Source organism: Parambassis ranga, chromosome 4 (assembly GCF_900634625.1).
Source record: "Parambassis ranga chromosome 4, fParRan2.1, whole genome shotgun sequence".
In the NCBI taxonomy this organism is placed as follows: Eukaryota; Metazoa; Chordata; class Actinopteri; family Ambassidae; genus Parambassis; species Parambassis ranga.
Genome location: NC_041025.1, coordinates 7,473,116 through 7,495,702, shown reverse-complemented (window position 1 = coordinate 7,495,702; position 22,587 = coordinate 7,473,116). Strand labels below are relative to the sequence as shown.

At 41.2% G+C, this 22,587-nt stretch overlaps 1 protein-coding gene across 6 annotated transcripts in view; it reads left to right on the top strand.

Moving 5' to 3' along the window:
• The window catches only part of ralgps2 (Ral GEF with PH domain and SH3 binding motif 2), a 62,072-nt gene that overhangs the window by 683 nt on the left and 38,802 nt on the right, over positions 1-22,587 (top strand). For 3 of the 6 annotated variants that reach the window (XM_028402952.1, XM_028402947.1, XM_028402951.1), the window contains exons 2-5: positions 16,074-16,180; positions 18,858-18,988; positions 19,232-19,339; positions 19,914-19,964. In XM_028402952.1, the coding sequence (XP_028258753.1) occupies positions 18,929-18,988; positions 19,232-19,339; positions 19,914-19,964 (219 nt within the window). In that variant the 5' untranslated portion in view covers positions 16,074-16,180; positions 18,858-18,928. Of the gene's footprint in view, positions 1-2,915; positions 3,061-16,073; positions 16,181-18,857; positions 18,989-19,231; positions 19,340-19,913; positions 19,965-22,587 lie in introns of those variants that run through there. The other 3 variants (XM_028402948.1, XM_028402950.1, XM_028402949.1) reach the window with 3 other exon arrangements.

Here is a 22,587-nt window from a genome sequence, read left to right as displayed (position 1 = left end):
TGCTGACCCGGCTTGTGCAGTTAGCCCAGCACAGCTTAGCAGCCATACCCACTGCAGGCGCTGCGCTCCGGGTTGCTCATTGGCGGTGAACCCCTGCACAGTTGTCCTCCGGGGAGTGCTTTGGGTGTGGCGTGGGTTCACCCACGAACAATACACTGTACAGCCTTAGTCATAGCATATCTTAATTTCTCGAACATGCACAAAGACCTGCTGTGAGTGTGTTTTTTAGTGTGGGAAAGGGGCTACCAGCGGTTCTTGACCTCGATGTCCTAAAATGTAAATGTTGTAAACTTTAAAAGCTTGAACTGGAGAGATTCCTCCTAAGTTCAGCTGATCGGTGTTTGTATCATAAAGTAATAAACAACTCTGAGAATCAGTAAGCATTGCACCTCCATCAGAGTAATCTAATCGTAGTCATCAATCATTAATATCAGTTGAATTAATGGATGGTCTTAATTTCATGTGTATTTTTCTTGTAATGTACATTTACATGGTACATTTGTCAGTCTTTGAAGTGCTGTGCTTCACAGCTGAGAGAAAGGTAGCTGACAGTTTGTCCATGTGGCTGTTACAGTTTACATTGTTGAGAGCTACCCACCAAACTCATCAACCCCATGGCCAAACTCTATTTCTTTTATCTGTCAACGTTCCCTTAAGTTGTGAGGTGAGGAAGTGCACAGAAGTGAGCCGATGGCACGGTTTACTGAGTTTGTTTTTGATCTTAGACTGCTTTTGTCTTTTACAAAGCCTCCCTCTGCTCAAACCTTCTATCTAACACACTCTTTGTCAGTATCTTCTGTGACATGGCTCGCCCATCTCAACCCCCCCCCCCCCCTCCTGTTTTTTAAAGGACTCAAAGGAATGTTCCATATCGATATTTAGTACGGCTGTGTGGAGCTGCTGTTCTCAACACTTAACATATGACCCAGAGGTCGCTGGTTCAGACTCATGACTAGTGTGCCTTTACAGTGCTGTGCTGTGGTGTTATGCAGAAAGGACTGAAACAATCTGTTTTTGCTTTAGGAGCTTTCTTTGACAGTTAAATCCAGATTGGATTTTGTAATGACAGTGGCAGACACCAATTCTTGTTTACTTGAGTGGTTACCTAATGTTATAGTTAAAAGTTTTACCCAAGAACTATTTTTTGACATCCTTAGCCCTCCATACGTCAAATAAGGAATCTGTTTAGAATTCTTTTTGGTTTTCAACTTGTGTCTTATTCAACACTCGGGATAATGTTTTTGTGAAAGCCTACCCTTCATGACAGTGGTCAGTGGATGTGAATTGTGTATCTGAAATGTTTACACAAGTAGTGTTAAGTATTAGGGCTTAGGTTTTAATCCAATATAATACAGTTGATTCAGTATTCTATCTTGCATGGAGCTTTGCACTAGTCTTAAGCAACATAACTCCCATCTGCATGGCAATGTACAAATGCTATATGTAACTGTCAGTGTGCAATTTTTTGGGTTAATCCTGTTCTTCGTCACTCTTCCTGACAATAAACAAAAACGTCATGCTGCATATCTCTTGCTTGCCAAAAGAAACAGTGTGGATGTCTCAAGGTTTTGATGAAGCTCATTTATGTGCTGTGTTTTTTTTATTGCATCAGTCCCATGTAATCTTCTGTGTTTGTAAGGATTTTTAACCCAAAACTAAGAACATAAATTCTTATTGTATTCAAATGCAAATCCAGGTTGCAGTCCTCGTCTTTATTCTTGAATGATTGCGTACAGGATCTTCCTGTAATGTAATTTGAGCACTTACTATACTTTTTATAAGTTGTCCCTTGGTAAATCTACATGCCACCTCCACCTACTGGGCCAGGCTAATCCCAGAGATGCCTTATGTACGTGGGCCCATCTGTTCAGCACCGTGGTGTAACTGCTCTGTCCAAGGCCCGCAAATGTGATTAGTTGGAGATTACATCTGTGTGTGTGAGTGAAATGAAACTCCCTTCTTCGAATCAGAGCTGTGTGTTTACAAGAGAAAGGGATAAAACACTGTAGGGCGTCTGCGTCATCAAATGCAACCCCTGGTCTGTCTCAGATTATGTTTCTCTGTTCTTCATTTCATCATGTTCACGACACAATTCATGTGAAATGCTTCCTAATGCAGCTCGTGTTTCTATATAACAGTATAGTGTATAGAGTGCAGCTTATTGTCTGGCTTCCCGTTTCAGTGAGTAAGGCGTCATCTTGTGTGCTCCTTCTGGGTACTATACATATTCTAGGAGCTTTTTGGTCTGCATCAAGATTTTTCTCTGTGTGACCTCCAACCAGTGCTGTTGCCAGGGTAACTTTATGCGTGTGTCTGGCAGATCCATTCAGCACAGATGGAACTGCGAAGTCACATGTCGTCACACTCTTCCTCTGATGCCTTCCCAGCCTTGGCTCTGTCACTACAAGTGGAAAGCCAATTATGTGTGTTCATTTTCTGCTTTGGTTTTTATGTCATCTCCACAAAGCCATCCTTTGTTACTTTTAGGAGTAATATAATAGGTCTCTGGACCTGACATGTTGTTTTGGAACACTGATAATAATATTGGGTGTTTGATAGAGACTTTATTTGAGGTGTTTGTAATGTTGCTGGCAGTTGGTTGAAGTGGGTGTTGTAGATGTGAGCTTGGCTAGCACCTGACTAGCTGACATTGTGCATGGCCATGTGTGAATGAGCGAGAAGATAAGGGATAGGGATAATGAATGCTTTAGCTTTCCCCTTCACGCATTTCAGTGTGTACTTTGTGCAACATGCTCTTTTGTACACTGAGAAAAATGAGGAAGCAGTGCAAAACCGTCTCTTGTTTTTGTTATTAGTGTTTTTGCCATGTGGTTCCTGCTGTGTTGTAATCGCAGCCCATTCTGGTTTAGGAGAAGTAGAGGCCAGCCAGGACACAGACGGTGTTGAAACGGAAACTGTACACAGAGGGTCACTCTTGACTGATGGCTGGGTCCTGCTCACACACACCCTGCTTGTGGCGGCAGGAGGCCTGGAGCTTTGAGAGCATTTTAGCCTGAATTTAACCACTGATTGGGAGTGGCTCAGACATGAAGGATTACAGTGAGTGGACGACTGCACACCCTTTTATGCACTCTACTGTAGTTACTAGCTTCTCTTTTGTGTAACTTTTGTTTTAGTTTCTCTTTTGCATTGTTTTCTTGTTGTGAGAGGGGTCTGATTGTTTTTTTTACTTCTGCCTTGTCTGCTTGAGTTTCCAATGACTGTTTTACCTATCATTAGGCAGTATCCCTTACAATGCATTGGACATGTACTACATTCACTTACCAACAATCCACCACGTCCGGCTTCCTTCTCCCTCCTTGGGTCTTTTGTAAACACCGCAGGCTATGGTGGTAATAGAGATTGGTGTTATCTACTTTGATACGGCAGTTTTTGATACTGTCATGGGGTATAAATAATTACTTAAACTGTATTAAGGGTTGATGGTTTTAATGATGTGTGCTGAGCCATCACTAATTTTGTTTTAAACAGGAGTCAGATCTGAAGTGTGCTGACTGCTGTAGAGATGGCAGAATAACTTTAGTTGCTGTTTGTTTGGGGCAATGTCAGTCTGTTTATGTTGGTCCTTGATGTGAAACAGAAGTACACACCACATAGATATTTAAATGTCACAGAGTGTCAGGAGGTATGGGGGAATTCTGATCTAAAAGTATTGATTTGTTTTGCTTTAGCTGAGTCAATCTTGTTTTTAATGGAGGACACTTCTACATCACATGGTTTTTTTCTTTTAGGTAGGGTTGTGTATCATTAGGTTGACTTGACTCATCATAAAATTACAGTAACCTTCACAGCTTATCTGACAGGCTGTTGGCCCAACTCATTGCTGGTATTGATATACCGGTAATTGAAAACCACCCATATTAACAACAAGTAATAATGTTTGGGTTCAGCCCTACTAAAATACATGGCCAAAAGGCTGGGTGAGCCAGCTCACAAAGCCATTTGCTGAGCTTGGGGTGTCAGGTAGTTGGTGTTTGGGGTCATAAGATCAGGGGTTAAAGGGGAGGCCAGGGACAGTGCTGTGTACAAGGACCCAGGCGAAACACTTGTACATGTGGATCTTGTTCCACTTTCAGGCAGGTCTTTAACTCCATGTTTCATGTGGAATTTTGCCTGGCATGTCCAGAATATTCTCTTTCACTTGAAGAAATGTCATTGAAAACTCACTGAGAATAGTAAGGCAGCATTAGGGCCTTCCCTCAATAGTATGACCAGGGTGGGTGAAATTCTTGACATACCGTAATATGCAGAGCTAAATGTGTATCTGGCAAATTACCTGTCTACTCAAACTCAGTCCTCTGCCTTGAATAAACTGCATTCACTCAAATTCAGTCACATTTAACACAGTTTCAGCCACAAATTCAGTGATTGTGCTTACTACACTGATTCAGTGTGTGTTCTCAGGTGTTTTGAATTAAATGAGCGTTGGGAGAGTCGTGCTGTTTTGTTCTGGAAATAGAGAATGAGGACTAGGATGTAACCCCACTGGCTGGATTGAATATAAACAGACTGAGCCTCACCCTTCCACTTCCCCTGCATATTGTCCTGATCCACCGGTCTATATCAGTGCTGGAGACAAGTGTTTGTGGTCTCACAACACAGCCCATCTATCTGTCTAAACTCTGAGTGTTTTGGCTTGGAAGCATATGTGAGAGCTGAGCCTTGGCCATGTCATGGAAATTTGTGAACTTGGTCCTGAACCCAGCCAAAGACAATAGATCAGATAAAGATTAACATGATTCCAATTTTCTTTTGCACTCCCTTCCCTTTACTTTCGTATACTCCAAATGTTTTTGTACTCTCTTCCCCAGCAGACAAGCAGTTCAGGTTCACAGTAGGCTTTTTGACCTTCAGCAAGATAGAAATACAAGGCCTACTCACTTTTCTGCTCTTCGCTCGTCTTTAATTTAGCAAGTATCTCTTTAACAAATGAATAGTGGTGATTCACATCTCAGGCAGGTGTGTTTCTCTCTGTCGTGTCAAGGAGTTCGTTTAGATCTGTGTGACTGAGACGGTCTGTTTCCTGTCGCCCTTGTCAGGATTCTCACAGGTTGTGTCTCAACCTGCAGACAGGGACTTGTACGCACATGCCTCTAACACACCTAACATCCCCAACTGTCAATCAGCATGCTAGGTTCATGCATTTTTATTGTAAGGTACTTAATGTTGCCCAGTAGGGCTGAGGGATAAGGTGATCGTGTCATGTGAAGTATTAATATGAAATATCTTTGCTTTTTTCTCAGAGGAATTTGATTTTCAGAGTTTTGTTGCTGCTTGCTGGCACCAGTCTCCAGTTCCACCACCATGGACTGTGCGTCACAATGGGCACAATGAGTTTCTACTGTTGTTGTTCTGTCTGCAGTATCTGTCAGCTTTTGGTAGCACTACATGTATGGGTACTCCCCTTGCTGCAGGTTCTGGTTGGAATGGTTTTAGGGTGTCAAGGGCTGCTAAAAACATTGGCCTGACTTGGGAAACGCAGGGCAGCAAAGACCAGGGATAGCTGGGCTAAAGGGTAAAGATTCTAATGTGTGTAAAGGGCTATCAGTTGACAAAATAACAAATCGCTTAAAAACCTGATTGGCAGGCCTGCGTTTAATTCTGCTTTGCATGTGAAGATAACTTGAATGTTTATTTGGTTTCCTGTTGTCTTTCAGTCAGATACTGACAAAGGAAGCAGGGTTGCAAGGGTTTGGGGAAAGAAGAGGGAGGGTGACATTGCTGCTGGAAACAATGTCTTTCCTATTTTTAGTTAATAGATGAATGTTTCGTAGCACATGGATCCTGCCTGTACTCGTCCTCTGAGAGAACAGAGCCTTGCACCACTGGTGTGTATCTCAGGCACTTCATATTGTAATTTGCGAGCCTGTGTGTGTGTACAGAGACAGCATAGCCCCTGGCCATGCTGCTCTGTGGGAGAGGAGGATCAGAAAAGGGGTGTGAGGGGCTCATTCAGGGAGAGCGAGGTAAGGGGGAGGGGGAGGGACTTGAAAAGATACAGCTGTTTCTCCAGTCTCAGCTGTTGCTCTTCTCCAGGCCCGGTTTCCCTCTCCCTCTCCCTCTCTTGAACACACTCCCTAACTGGAAGAAGCACATAGAGTATATTTTTTTTCATCTTGTGAAAGAAAGATGAAAGAATCAATCTTTTGCTGCTGCTGTCAGATAGGAAAAGTAAGTACTCTCCATATTAGTAAAAGAGACAGCCATGGCCAGAATAGGCAAAAATCTGTCTCTGCTCACTTGCTGCCTGTTGTTTTTTTTCTCATCCTGTGTCTCTGGCTTTTCCCTTGACCACTGTGTGTGGTGGTGTCATGTTTAATTCTTGCTTGTGACTTCTGACCTAATGAACCCTTAGAGCAAACAACTGTGTAAGCCATGTCCCTCTTTCGACAGAATTTGCTATATGGAAGAAGCTTTGGCTTTAACTTTTGTTCCTATATTGAACATAGTATTAGAAGTACACAAACACATTTATCTGCTAAATCTCTTATCCCCCCTTGCACTAACCTCTTGGTAACCTTTATGTTTTAAGTTGTTATTATCCGTTTTATCAGACCCTGGAGACAGGGCAGTGCCATGTAAGGGGAAGTCATGCATGCACTGCTGTGTGTGAGAGAGAGGGAGAGAGAGAGAGAGAGGGAATTTAACTGTATGCCTGTTACCTCAGTCTTGGTCAGTTAAACAAGTTCAAAGTGGCTTAATCAAATCGGCATACTCAAAAAGTTAAACTGGAGGCCAGACGTCAAAATAACACACAGGATGAAACCTACAGTGTTTAGCATGTAAAACCTTCTGTAAGGGTCTGCTAACCAGTAAACAGGTTTGCTTGTTTCCTGATGATATGCTAAATTAACAATTATCAAGTTATAGTAGAAAACACTGGTGACATTTGTGGCTTAGATGTCCACACAGTTGTCATGTGTCTGTGTTGTGCTGTAGGAATGGGTCCAGAAACATTTCAGACTCAGACCATTTATTTGACATGGCATTGCACCCGTTTTTCACTGCTGACAAAAGCCAGATGTTAGATTAGGTTTTTGTCCTGTGGGTAGTAGGATTGGGTTGTATGTTTAAAATCTTGCATTCAGCTATCATCATTCCATCATCATTTTTCACATTGGTGCACATACTTGATGCAGTCATGCTACATGAACGCAGTGGATAGTTTGCACTATTTAAACAGACTCCAATCAGATGAAGGATGCCTCTGCATGCAGCCTGTAAATAATCAAAATGTAGGAATGGATGAATAATGAATTTACTAGCAACAAACAAGTATTTTGGTACTCGGATACTCGCCGATTATTTTTGCGATTATTCGAGTACTCGGATCACGCGTAAATGTCATAGTTTTCCCATAGATACGACTGCAGTCATTGCTTCAGTCCATGGCCGGCGCCAAAAGAGAGTGAGAGAGTGTGTGTGTGTGTGTGTCCGACCTGCAAATGGCTCACCCGTGTTTCGAACCCAGGGCCTCTTGCCCCAAAACGCTGATCATCCCGCTGCGCCACGAGAGAATAATTCGCAATGACGTCACTAACGAGTCATCGAATACTAAATTAGTTGTCGATGCATTTTGCCCTCGAATATTACTCGAGTAATCGTTGCAGCCCTAGAATTTATGCCACTTGAATGTTTTAGTGGAGTTATTTAGGTTGATATATGATTAAATGAGACTTTTCAGCACCAATACATCAGACCACCACTGACCTAATTGTCATTAATCATCTACACTTTGGGCAATAAATCTACTGCACATAAAATGTGCATAATATGGCCACTGAATTCCAGTTCCAAAAATTGATGATGGAGTCAGCTAGACATTGATAGATTGTAGATTTGTCCCATGGCTTAACCCTAGTGAGAAAGGTTTGAAAAAAGTTTAACTTGGACTTGGTTTTAGATGACAAATTATTTGGGTCAAATGTCTGAGCAGAGTAGGCCAATCTAAAAGGAGACAGAATACTTTGTTGGAGGAGGATGAGCTGATTGTAGAGACAGTAGAGTTACTGTTGTTTTTGGGGAGTGTATCCAGGCAGTACAGCAGAGAAGCACACCGTTTTCTCTCTCTGATCTAACCCTAATCCTGATCCTCTTACAATATTCAACTATGACTGCAAAGTTAACCTTTGTTATTAAATATAAGGAAGATGTTCCAAGAGGTGAAGTAACCATTTGTATACCTGCTGCTGGGGCTGTATTACCAAATCAACCAGTCACATTTTTCTTACAGTCACTTTATTGTTTAAATAAGAAGTTTGTAATTGCATGTAAAAAATAATCAAGCGTTACTAATTAGGATTATTTATCATTTCATCTGGAGTTTTGCAAGTCAGTTGCCTCTTTAGCTCCCTGCTTCCCCATGTAATGCTTAGATTTATGCTGTCGTGTGCAATTTCACACATTGCTGTTAAGATATTTCATACTACTGTATATGCTCTATTTCCCTTTCACTGTTGTTGGTAGGTCAAAAACAATTTACCCACCACTGCACATATTCATCTGCGTTTGGTGGGTGCTAATTTTTCTCCAGGTCCACGACTGTGATCAAATAAAATGAGCGTTTGATGGACTGTAAGGCTTTAGTTTCTTATGTTTGACAAGAGAAAGCACAATCCACCGTTTATTGACAAATCTCTGCCTAAACCAGCATCCTGTGCCTAGATATACAGAGTTTGTCATGTCTAGAAAGAAGGTATTGTTGTAAGGGGATCGTGGGTGTTTGTGTGTATGTTTGCTCTCACATAATTGTACCGTTTGTCAAGTTGCAACATGCAGTGCCTCTTAAGTCATAAGCTCAGTCTAAAGACCTGAGGGCCCACCTAGTATCTAGCCCTGTGAAAAGCTCTGCATTCATGTTTGTGGTACCCTCAATGTGAAGGTGAAAGCACTATATTTTGTGTCGCAGACAGAAGTGGAGATCAGAGTGTTTTGTTCTTGCTCCACCTGTGCTGTGGTTTTACCCTAAAGAGAGCAAAGATGCACCAGTTATTGTCTGATGAAAAAACGTTTTTAGAGAAAAACCTGTCTGAAGTTTGGACTTTAGGCATTCAATGTTAGGCACACTGTGTTGTAAGTCATCAGCAGCTTTAAAAATAGCGGTTTAAAACTACTTGATCAGTGACAGGTGACAGATACAGTATCTATAAAATGTCACCTAAATTTGTTTTACTGGCAAGACCAACTGAAAGTGTTGTCTCTATAGTTAAGGTTATTTTTAGCCAAGTGCCTCAGGTGGACATAGATAGACTTAGACTTTATTGTGACCTTGTAAATTCTTCTTTACAGCATTATCTCCATCCTGCAGACAGTACCACAATGTCACAAATATCACACATTCATAGATGCTGCAAACCTGTACTAATCTGTGTGAGATTTGTGCTGTCTTAAAGCTGTGTACACAGAAAACAGGCATGAGGCATGAGACAGTTTCACAGTAATTGTCCTCTACCTTACCTTGTTCAATACAGATTGAAAATCTGTCATTCATCCCCCACAATCATACAGTGTCATGAAGGTGGCAGAGAGTTGCTAATTTTGGTATGTATTTGTCATTTTGCACCAAGCTATGAAAGTCCCTTTACACATTATTCACTAGATTTGAGGTTCAATGCTGTCAAGTTGAAAGTGTCTCATCAGCACTGCAAAGGAAGTTCTTACATTCACAAAAGAAGCAGTGGGAAAAACACATGCAAAAGAAGTGTAAGGGATTTCATTTTAGATGACACCAGTGATTAACAAAGCGGCAATGTTAAGCTGCTGTTCTGTTTTTGTTTTGTAATTGGATAATTATTGCATCAATTGACTGGCATGGAATACAGGTTTTAGCCTGGGTTTGGACTCTTTGTATTCATCTCTTGTTTGTATCTGCACTCAGAGAATATCATGTTATGGTGGTTTCTCCCAAGCCGGATTTACACCGTATGCGTAACTGCAGCGTAACGACAGCCACTGTGAAACACTTCCATTTTGGTCAATGAGAGTACACACCAGCCCAGCAGCAGCGCATTTCAGAAGCGTCCCAGAAGCGTCATGCCGCACTGCTCCACAACAGATACGCACCGGTTCTATTTTTGAGTTGTGTCATGCCCACGACGCGTCAGTAGACCGAGCGGACAACAAGTCCAGCACCAGAACACCAGAGAGTTTGCGCTAGATTTTCTTTTTTTCTTTTTTTTCTTTAGTAACGTACTCTGTAACCCAGCCTGATACATATAGAGAGGACATTAAACATCAGGTAAACTGCCAGATTACTATGGGATATTGTGAATCACACAGGAGTTTGTAACATACGCACACAACGCTTCAGAAATGCGTCTGGTGTGGATTGATGGCGCTCTGGAGACGCAATAAAAACACATGTTCCGCAGTGGTTTCGTGGCTGGTGTAAATCTGGGGTCACACATGTGACATGGACTGTTACTTTCAGCCTAAAGGAGTATTTACTTGGGCTTCATAAGGGGGTTTTACTGCCATGGGTCAGACTTGTGCCAATCCTCAGAGAGTCATACAGGAAGACATAGAGATCATATCAGTTTCCTCTAAACATTACTGCTCTGACTGACTGCTCTGTTGCCCTGTATTGTTAGCCTGCCTTTTCCTTGTTAATAGTCCATGCGGGGAATGACCACAGACAACAGTGCTGCTGCCAGCTTCACACTTCCTCTGTTTCCTCTCTTCGCCCACTTGTTTCCTCTCCTTTTTTATTTCTACTCATCTGTCACCATGCTCAGGGCGCTCAGGCCCCAGCAGCAGAGTTGAACTTGGACTGGGCTGCCTGCCTGTTCCCATTTGGGCCACAAATCAGGCTGAATCCAGCACACACGCAGACATACATACACACAAACTGTAGCCTACTGCTCTGCCCACACGTGACAGACTGCTGCCCTGAGGCCGTGCCACATGCTGCTACTCATAAGCTTGGCACTGTTGTCTCCTTTTGGTTCATTTGATGGATAAGGAGATATTGTTATGTTTTCTTGTGGGATTGTTATTTTTATAGTGTTTATTTATTACAATGGATGCTAGACTGCAGAAAAGCATTATATATGTTATCAAGGTCTGTGAGAGTTGTACATACTAAAGACATCCATGAGAACAGGGAAGTTTGTTCTTGCTCTCAGCGCTCCAAGAAGAAAATTATTCTAATTAATCTCGCAGCTTGTTCTCAACACATTGTCTGGGCAGAACCATTTTGAGATCTATTGTGTGATTGGTCAGAAGCGCAATAGCTTCTCCAGGTGCGCAGAATCCACACAGGTCAAACAATACTGTCTGCCAGAGCTATTGTTCAATCTATTATCATGCCTTCCACCTCCCTGAACATTACTGGCTCATTATAATCCCTCTTTCAGGGAAACAGATATTTAGGCAGACAACCAAAACCATGAAATCCTGAATATAGGCAACAAATCTTCCTCCTTCTCCTCTTCAGACAAGTTCACCTAAACTGCTGCTTCTGCCGTTGTTCAGCAGTGAAACTGCTTCAAAACCTGTGTGTGTCTGTGACGTGCACTTCAGTGGGAGGGCCGTATTAGAAGTTCTGCAGTACGCATTTCTCGTGAAGTATGAAAAGTCCCGGCTGAAATGAACTTTGTTCTTGTTCTTGCCACCTCAAGAAAACGAACAAATTTCTCTGTTCTCGTGGAGTATGTAACAAGCTTAAGTATGTCTGTGTCACTTGGGGATGTGCCGAGAGAAAAGACAGAAGTAGGGACAGGCCTGAGCAGCCTGTCTGTAAGCCTGAGCTCTAATTATCAACCCGTAGAGCTGTAGGGATCGAGGGAGAAGAGGAGAAAAAGCAAGGGGAGGCAAGTGCATCTAAAAAAAGCATAATCACACCCCACAGTGCAAGCTGCTGCTACAACACAGATTTACAACTGCTGAAATTTCACGGTATCTCAGCTGACAAACCTGGTGACAGTATTCAGTTGTCTATGGAAATTTGAATTGTAAGTAAATTAAACTTTTACAAGCTGGTAAAAGCTTTGTTGGTTTGCTTGATTTTCTTACAAAAGATACTGATGGCTCAGTATGTTTGAGATACAGAACTCTTGATTCTCTGGCAGGATGGAGAAAGTCTTTGCAGTGGGTTCACTGGATTCACTGCATATTAATGTTTCTAAATAATGCATACTGTGAAAGGATATGGCACCTTTTAAACCCTTTTATTTTTTGTTTTCATCTTGTTTCTATGATGAACTTCTCTGGAAGGATTAGCCATATGTCTCCTCACTTCCTCTTGTGTGTAAGTTACTAAGCAACGATACTAGTAAGGAGTGTCACTGCATTGCTTGAATTGCTCAAAACGGTAAAACTGAAAGAATTAATGTGAAGCATTAACCCTTCTAATGTAGTGTCAGATGCAGAACCCTCTGAAAAAATGCTGTGCAATATGAATGCAAATGGAACCTGGAATCGCTTTTGTGAGTTGGTGCAGTTTTTGATTTCCCACCTTTCCTGCAGATACACTCATAAAAACATTCACTTTTCTTCACCCCCACTAGACCATGGAACTGTCGCCATCCCCCTTATTGACCTTCACAAGGGTCTGAACATCAGCGGCATGTTAAGTGAGGGTGTAAAGAGGCTGTTAGTTATGTTCCCTCGACAACAACGCACACACACTCACACAAACTGTTGTCCCTCCGCAGGCGGTGCTACCAACCTCAGCCTGAACAGCCAACCTGCTGAGTGAAAGCAGTATATATCGAACTGCTGTGACATGCAGCTGTAACTGTGTGTATGTCCAGATTATTAGAGTGTGTGTGTGTGATCAGTTTGGCCCCTCTAAGCTCCAGATCAATGGTGTTCTCCCTGGGAGGTTTGATGAGAGCCCAGAGCTAACCAGTCTTTGGTGTCATTTCATTACTAAAACACTTCAGTAATGCAACAGCTCTCTGGTGACTTGCAGGCTGACAGCCTTTTTTTGATTTTTTTTTTAGAATATTTTATAGAGATTTTCTGCACGAGTGCTCTTTGTGTGTGTATACCAAAGAGAAGGAGACAGGGCACAGCTTAATGGGTTGTCACATCCCTCATCGCTCAGCTCAACACACTGACCCACTTTGGATCCCTGACTTTGGTGCATCTGCGGCATGCTTTTAAATGCATCAAGCCCTGCTTCTGCTGGGTAAAACAGAAGGCAGGTGTCTGTACAGTGCATTCATTATACAGACTGGCAAGGATTATTATATACCAGTAAATGGAGCAGTGAAATAATTTTTTTCTGAATATGGTATGCTGCTTATAAAGCAGAAATGAAATGCATTTTGCTGTAAGGAAGAAGGAGGACATGTGTAGTGCTTTCTCAGGGTTGTTAGGTGTCAAATATGAGACCTGCAGTGTTGCAGGCAGGGACTGGCAGACTTGGCACAACTGCTCTGTTACTGCTAAATGCAACACAAGTCTCACATGTGTGACACTTTATTCACAGTCTCACAGCATGTGACTTCTCCCTGATCACACAATTTTGTGTAGAGACACACAAACATGGACATTAGATTAAGACTTGGAGCAGTCTGTTGCACAGTGTCTTTGAATGATGCCAGGTTCTTACAGTGAGACTAAGATTCACTAGAAAGAGCCATCTGGGATGCACTGCTATGGTTTTTCCATGGCTACCACAGATTAATAAATTATGACATTGTCATTATACATTACATCAAAAGCTACCACAAGCAGGAAACAGCTGCTACCACAGATGTGTTGACCATTTACATTTGAGTTTATATTGGTACCTGGAATTTCACTACTGCTATCCCATAGTATGTTTGGTTTCTGTTTTATTTAATTCCATAAATAGTATATAGTGTGCTATTCACATTCTATTGTTTTCATACTGACAGTGGACATACTGAAAATTTAGGCGTACATTGGTATGAAAACACTCTGTTACACTCTAAATGTGCTCATGAATGTGGTCTTAGGTACTAATATTTGGCATCAGTAATATTTAGCAGGTACCAAGGGCTTTTAGGAAAATTCACAAGATGACGACACCTAGAGCCACCACTGTCCAGAAAAGAGATGTTTAATAAGTTGTATCCACTTTCTTGTGTCATGTTGACACATGAAGCCACTCGGACCCCATTTCCACTGGATCAGTCCAGGATATTGTAATTTAAATGTGTACCAACCTCCTTTTAATATTAATACTCTTCCCTTTACCGTCAGCAGCTCCACCTCTTATCTGTAATCCAAAAACACATCCAGTGTAAAAGCTGATATTTGTGTTGTAAAGGAGGTTAAAGCGCAGAAGGACAGGGGACAGAGGATATGCACAATGGAGGTGTTGGAGACTTGTTTTCAGGACCACTGGAGACAGGAATGTAGGGGATCACTGCAGGATGAGGAATGTGTTGTCACATGCACAAATGTGCAGGCATGTGCATGATGACACAAAAACACTTGCTTATGCACATTGTTCCTGTCAACACCAAGTCTTGTTAGGCTGCCGGTGCCTTTTGTGTTTGAACTGCAATATCTGAATGTCAGTCTGCAAACAGAGGGAGGGAGAGTCTGATTCAACAGCACCTGCTATGCAGTGTGATGAGTCACATTTTGCTTAACAGCGACACATCATCTCCTACAAGCTCCGACATGAGTCGTTCCACTTTATTCTCTGCATCCTCTTATATCCCTTTTATTGACTTCTTGAAGGCTTATCACAATAATGTGATGACAAAACATAGCCAACCCTTCCTTCCCATACCTTATCACAGCAGGCATCCCAGTCTGTCAGCTGAGCATATAAACATTCCCTGGATTTGAACCTCAGGGAGCGCACCAGTAAGGCTCAGCCATGTGGAATTACTGTACGTCACAAAACACAACATGCTGACTCTCAGTTCACCTGCCTGAGATGCATGGAAGTGCCAGGAGGGGCTTGTTACATCAGAAACACCAGCTAGTTAGGAATGGAAACAGAAAGGACTTAGGTTTTTTGAAGGAGCATACAGCTGTAAATTTCGATATTAACTGGTTTCATGTGGTTGGAATCAAGACTGACAAGTGGCTCAAACAGAGGACCGGCTGAAAGCAGACGAGCAGAAACCTGCCATTTCCAGCGGCTGCTTAACCTGCTCAGGGTACAGACCGTACAGCACGTTGTTGTGTGACAATAAAAGATTATAGATGTGAGCTTAATACTTATTTTGTTTGTTTACATGTATGAAGATGTTATTTTTGTAATCAAATAAAATTTTGTACTTTGTACTGGAGGACTGTCAAACAACAAGTAAATCTCTGGGACAGTTTGTCAGATGTGCTATTTGAAAGAATGTATTAGGCTTAGGTCCGCAGAGGTTAAAAGTTTACTTTGGTCAATAGAATCTTAAACCACTGTTTGGTCTGCTTCTGAGCTTTGTACCCCTATCCAGCATGATAACCTGGGGTGGGGGATTGAAGGGACCTCAGCCACTACCTGTTAGGTAAAAGTCAGCTAGCTCACAGCATTTGTCTTTAGCCCATCTGAAGCTGTACACATAGGCTTTTATCCCGCAGAGTAGTGAGACACCTGCTGGTTAACTCGAGTATGTAATGTAATGTAATGTAGGAAGTATGGAGGCAATTAGAAAGGCAATGTTTTACATGTGATGCATAAAGTTGACTACAGACCCAACCAATACAGTAATAAATGTAAGATGAATAAATTACATTTATTTATTGGGAATAAAAAGGCCATTTGATGAAACTTTGAACCAAGACTAAGGCAGAGGTGCACCACTCTTTGACAAATAAATATGAAATATGTCTTCTTCCTTGGAACTCTGGAACTCTGGAATCAATTTTGTATGAGATGTCATCAGGCCACCAATAGCTGTGTATTTTGAAGTTAATTTAGCAGACAACTGTGGCTTACCGTATGCCATGTCATGTTTTCTGTAGCTGTGAGATTAGGTTTGCTTTTTTTGTCAAACTGCTGTTGACTTATTAAGTACCTACACAAAGAAGATCATATGCTGCTGCGTTTGTGTAGTTTTCCTTGTGGTCACAATAATCATGCTGTCTTTTGTTCTCTTGTCTTTTGTTCTTTATCCACTTTCGGACAGACAGCAGGAGCCAGCCTCACAGAAAGACGAGAGGAGGAACAGACAGAGGAATACAGAACAATAGGCTAACTTAATTTCCAGCACTATGCGCATCTGACACAAATCCGGTAAGTATGGCTTGTGTAAAGATGTTTGTTTTTGGAAGCATGGTGTAGGGTTGGGCGATATTGGCAAAAAAATGAATCACGATTAATTGTGGCATTTAGCCGATAACGATTAATTTGACGATTAATTGATGACAATTGCATGTTTTTGACTCTAAATTGGCACAGTGTTCTAGCATGATACAGACAAATCATCAGTCAAGTTAACTACTTCATTCTAACAGGTTAAGCTGGTGAGTAGGCACCAACCAGCCATGGAAATATGTATTGATAATATTGAGGCACAAACTGCTTCAAAATAATAATGAAGCAAACATTTAAAGTAACTTTGTCCTTCAAATGTTTTTATCTTAAAGTCACAAAGCATGTCAACATTAAAATTAAACAGACAAATAGACAAATAAGTTCAGAAAAGTCACATCAGTGATTATTTCAAGTTAAAAAATGTGTCTGCGCAAATGAACCTGTGACTGGAATATGTCCCACACTAGTGCATGTTTTCACTCAGACTGTAGAACAGCAGCAGAAAAAACAAACAAATAAACAAACCGGACAATTTCACATTTAAATGTGTGTCTGTGCAAATCAACCTACGTTACGTTCTTCCAGCGCTTAGTTTGGTCGTAAGGAGCACAATGACTAAACGTATCGCGGATTCTCGGCTGAGTGGAATTCTTTCCAATATCTGCTGGAGGAGACTTCGCTGTTGTAATGTTTCCTATGTTGCTGTGGAGTCCGTAAATAAAGATCGGAGTTCATTCCTTTGATACGAGCAAAAATTCAGTTACTATGGCAACAACCATGCATTCACCTAATGCATGTCGCGGCACTATATACAGCTGTAGTGTAGTGTAGTGTTGTGTCCTTGTTGCGCTTTCTTCGGCTTTCTTCGGCTTTCTTCGTGCTCGGGCTTATGGTGACAGACGTTGAACTTATGTTAGGAACATGCTGCTCCGCATTATTTAACTGAACACCACTGCCTTCCACCATTATTGTTATTGTGGACTCACATGTGCGCGGGTGATGGTGAGAGAACGCCGCACACAAAAATGCGTCATCATGACGAGGCACTAATCGCCGTAATCGATAAGTGGCAAATATTAATCGATTACAGTTTTTCTGACGATAAATTGCACACGATACGATTTTGCACAAGCCTAGCATGGTGGCTGCACAGGTAAATCTGTGTCCTGCACATTAGCATGGTTAGTTATCAACCTCTTCTGGTTGCAGTTTGACTCGTCACAATTAAAGAAGTAAATATTTCTAATGGATACACACTGTAGATGCCTGTTCATATGGGCAATTATCAGTTGTAGATCAAAATGTATAGTATATGCAAAATAGTTCAAAAAGGTTTTTAAAAACATGTTGATGCTGGCATGAATCATTGCTGTAACAGCATAGATAAACAAAGCGTGTGGCTTGTGTATTTGCATGCCGTAACTGTAGGCAAAACTCTCAAGTGGTATTTACATAACTGTTCAGGAGCAACTTGTACAAAAGATCTAGAACCACAGTACATGAATTACAGACCAGGAAGTAAGGTAATTACAGATGTGTGATTTTCTAAACTACAGATTCAGCTTTGTAAACACAGGCCACTGCCGGCTTGGCAGAATGTAACTGTGCACGGCAGCTAATGGTTCTTAAAGTGCAGGCTTTTTAAGCTTCAGCCAACCCGAAAAGGCAGGCAGACACACATGTCCCCCTCTACATACACACACACAGGCCTACATTGTCAAGAACACAACAGATGCTTTTGCTGGCCTTCGGTATTCTAAGCTGCTTGTTATTATTCTTTACTGTCTCAGAGCATGCCTTTGGCAAAAAATAGTCTCAGAGGTGTTTTCACTGCTGGAAAGAGACAAATATTTAAGCATAAGGACAATCAGGATTCATGGCATCATTAAAAGCTTAAATAATCTGACATGCTTCTCATTTTCCAGCTGCGGTAACACTGAGAATTTCTCCTGTGGGGAACTAATAAAGGATTTTCTTATCTTATTGTGTCCATCTATTAACATGATTAAAAGTGCAAAATGCATTGATTAATGGGTTGATTAACAGGAAACTGATTAACCAAAAATGTATATACAGGTTTAAAGGCATACCTCCAACAGCCATGTGAATAAACGTGTTATTTACTAATATATGATTTACTTCTAGCAGCCACTCTGCGCTCTTAATCGAGTAAGAGTTAAAATCTGGTACTATACCACTGTCAGCCTGTCTTTCCTGTGTCTGGCAGTGTCGTCTAGGATGAGTTATTGAATTGTGTACTAGGTTGGGTAAGCTGTTTAGTGTTGTTGATCTAACAAACCCTAAACTCCCTTCACAGAAGGTCTTTTCCTAATGCTCAGCCTAAGCTCCTTCTGCCCTGTCCTTTCTCAAGTGTAGTAAAGACAGCCTGTGAATATGTGCATCCATACAGCATGCACAGGCCTGCTGAAACACTAGCTGAACCTGGCAGCACTGGCATCTCGAATGTAACCATAGCTGATTTTCTGAGGGTAAATGTAGCTTGGCAGTTAGGTTTGTTGCCTATAATGAATGAAGATGAAATAACGTAAAGCTACATTTTGAACCAGCAGGTGGTGCTGCTGCTACAAAATGGCTGATTTCTCTGGCATGGATGGCAAGTGATCATATTGTACACTTTGTCTCTGTATGTCTTCAGAGGGCCGGGCAGGCTTTGCTGCAGTTGAGGATGATGAATGGTCTCCTGCGCTAGAGCTAGATGGTGTGGGAATGATGGACGTCCCGAATGGCCAATCAAGCATTACCAACACTGCTGCAACTGTCTCTGAGGTGAGGCCACACCTACTTCACATTTTTTAAAATACACCCTGTGCCCCATGTTCTGAACATTTGTCAGCACTGAAAGATTAAATTACAGGATACTATTAAACATTTTCCATCTGATATCTAAAGTCCTCAGAGTTTTCCAAGCATTGTTTAGACTATTCTTAGATTGTTTGCTTCTGTTTAGTTGATAACTTTTTTCTTAACAGCCACCAGTTCTAACTGTGCAGATGTGTATCTGTGTTCCAGAAGAGCAGCAGCTCAGAATCTCTCAGTGAAAAAGGATCCTCAGAGCTGAAGAAGAGTTTTGATGCTGTTGTGTTTGATGTCTTGAAGGTCACTCCTGAAGAATATGCAGTAAGTGGAAGTTTATGTGTCTCTTACTCGGGTTAACCTGCATGTGCCGTACAAGTGTTTACTGTGCACAAGATCGATGTGCTGACAGGACCAGATGGGAGGATGGAAATGGGGCCAGAGTTTGAATCAGTAATAATTGTTGTTTAGCAGTGCCAAGCAGGAACTGACAGAATTCCCCTAGCTGCCTCTGCATTAACCTTTAAACCATCTTCAAAGTAATTCAAAAGACAATTCTGCTGAACTGGTTTTACTCTGATGCTCAGGGTTCTCTCATAATAGTTCAAAGAAAAGCATTTTCCTAATCTAATTGTTTTGATGTAGTCCTGTTGCTCTCCCTCTTTTAACCACAAGGGTGCACTCTTTATCTTATTTTCCTTCTGTCTTCTCTTTCTAATGTAGTAATAATCTAATGTAATCCAATCGTGGCTTTTATGGCTGCCATGGTAGGAAAATTAAGTCTTTGAGTAATGTCTTATGTGTAGTCATAAGCTTGCAAACACTGTAACAGAAGCAATTCGGCTGTTAAATTATTGAACTAAAAGACTTAACAACTGTTGTGTTTGTTTTCCTTTAGGGCCAGATTACCCTCATGGATGCTCCTGTGTTCAAAGCCATCCAGCCAGAGGTGAGCTGTAAAGAGGGCAGGGCTGAGTGCATTATATATATATATATGGAATTTTTTAAGTCAGTGGCACCAAAAGTCTGAGACCACATCAAAGAAGTTGTCAAAACAATAATACGCGAAGTTAATGTCCTAACATTTAGGGCCTAGAATCTATGCCGCTTCCATATTCATCATGTCACTAAAGTAATCAAACATCTTGTCTATGATTCAACACCAGTGTAAAAATATAACACCCTTACTAATGGTCTCAGACCTTTGGAAACAAATGTATGTATATTTAGGTATTTGCTGAATGTGAGGGAGAAGTGAAAGGTTGCTTTGCTTAAGGCAGCTTTGATCAGGGAATCATATCTGAGTTATGTAGATGAGAGTATCTGCACATCTATTCTCGCACACCTTGTCCCCTGCCTCAGTGGGAGTCAGTGTTTTTACTCGGATGGCTGCTAAACCTTTTCCTGACAGCAGGCCTGTGTTTAAGGTTGGCCACTGTGGCCTTATAAAAGCAGTGTACAGACCACAGTCCAGTGTGGTGTGGTAGAGTGAAACTCGTGATTTTGAATATGTGCAACACTTGCTGGCCAAGTGTCATGGCAGAGTCTGCTAATAGCTGTGTCAGAGCAGTGGAAAGAGAAAAGGATGAGTGTTCCTGTCTAGAGCTTATCAGGCCTGTCTGCTTTCTTGCATGTGAAATTGCTGAAATGGCAATAAAGAAGGATGCAAGGGAAAGTGAGTGAGAGGGGGCAACTGCCCTGATTGAAGGGGAAGGCTGAGAGAGGGATGAAGGCTGCAGAGTGGACAGTATGCAGAGTGACGCTGCAGGAACCTGGCAGGTGGACTAGTGAGGCTTTTTCTGCTCTCGCCGGGTTTTTGTCTCAGAACACTTACTGAAAAAGGTACATAGCAATGACTGAATTGCACTCAGCTAGAGTTTCCACTGCTGTCAGTCTTCCTTTCCTTCCTCACAGACACATGATGGGAATAGCAGGCACGTTTTCAATCATGCACGCCTGCTGTTTCACTCTTTTCTCTGCCTGAATTGGAAACTATTAAATAACTTGCTCTATTCCTTGAGTTGTGCAATAGTGTTTTACTGCCAGCCAGCCCACATTGGCCTTTTACCCTTTAACTGCTATACAGTGAAATTTAAATGTACACATATATGTTTGTTAAAGTTGGCTTCTCTGAGAAATGGAGAGAAGTTATGGATATAATTAGGGCTGGAAGGCAAATTGAAATATTTTCATTGCTGTATCATTCTCTTCAGATGAGAGAGTGGAAAGAAGGTAGAGTTTGTTAGTTTCCATGATGTGATGTGTTGTAATTCTTATTTTGTTATATAGTTCTGAGGGAGTTGACCTTCAGTTGCATGTGTTATCTGCAGTAAAGTTTTTATGTATCTAAAATTTTAACTTGACCAGATGTTGTTCTGATGTTGCATAACAACAACACAATCGATGGATCAATTTTTCCAGAATTCTTCATACTCAGTAGCAGTGATTAAGAGTATCTCGCACTTCAGGGATGTTTTTGCAGTAAATCCACTGTAGATTGTCCATTAGTCATATTGTTACATAGTCTAAAAAGCAGCAGTCTTTCAAGTTTGAGCTGCTCTAATCTACTGCTCTTTTATTTTCGTCCAAGAGTGCAGTCATTTCCTTAATAACTGCACTGTTGGTGTCTGTGTTTAAGATTTTTTATTTTTCCTCTCTCCATAAACACATCATAACTGTCTTAATAAAACAGAGTGAGTTTGTGTGAGAAATTGAGAGGCTGAGTAGTGTTTTCTACATGCATGAACAACACAACAAATATTCTGGCTGGCAAAATGTCTCCAGATAAGATTGCAGTAACACAGAGGAACTGTCATGTTCCAATGCTGACATAGAGCAGATGTATGGAGAGGAGCCTGAAATGTTCAGCCAACTCCTGTGGATGAGGAATAAAAGATAACTATCTGCCACAATAGCAATAAAAGACTACATGGGAACAGAGGATGGATGCACCAAAAACCAGTGAGTAGATGGTACAAGGTCTGGCCAATACCTCTGGAAAGGAAGCAATGTTCACTTTCTACACTCCTACACTATATAGATAAGTAAGTGTGTGTGTGTGTGTGTGTGTGTGTGTGTACATATATATATATATATATATATATATATATATATATATATATATATATATATATATATATATATATATATATATATATATATATATATATATATATATATATATATATATATATATATATATATATATATATAAAATGTGGGAATGAATTACGGCTAACACCTGGAGAGGCCAGTGTTTCTCTTTGATAACAGAAAGGCTTGGAGAGAGCCAGGTTTAAAAGATCAGAGTTTAACATGTGTCACCGTGACAGAGCAGACTCCAGAGATGATCACAGAATTAAAACGCATCTGCTTTTTAAGATGCATACAAGCGACAGCCTATAAGATATTGCCATATGTGTAGGTTGTTGTGTTTTCCTTCACATAATGGCGCCTTATCACTACAATAATCTTGCCTCTGGTCTGCGAGCACACAAACATTGCGGTGAATACCTGTTGTCAGTGTAAGGACTGAAAGAGATATATATATATATATATATATATATATATAT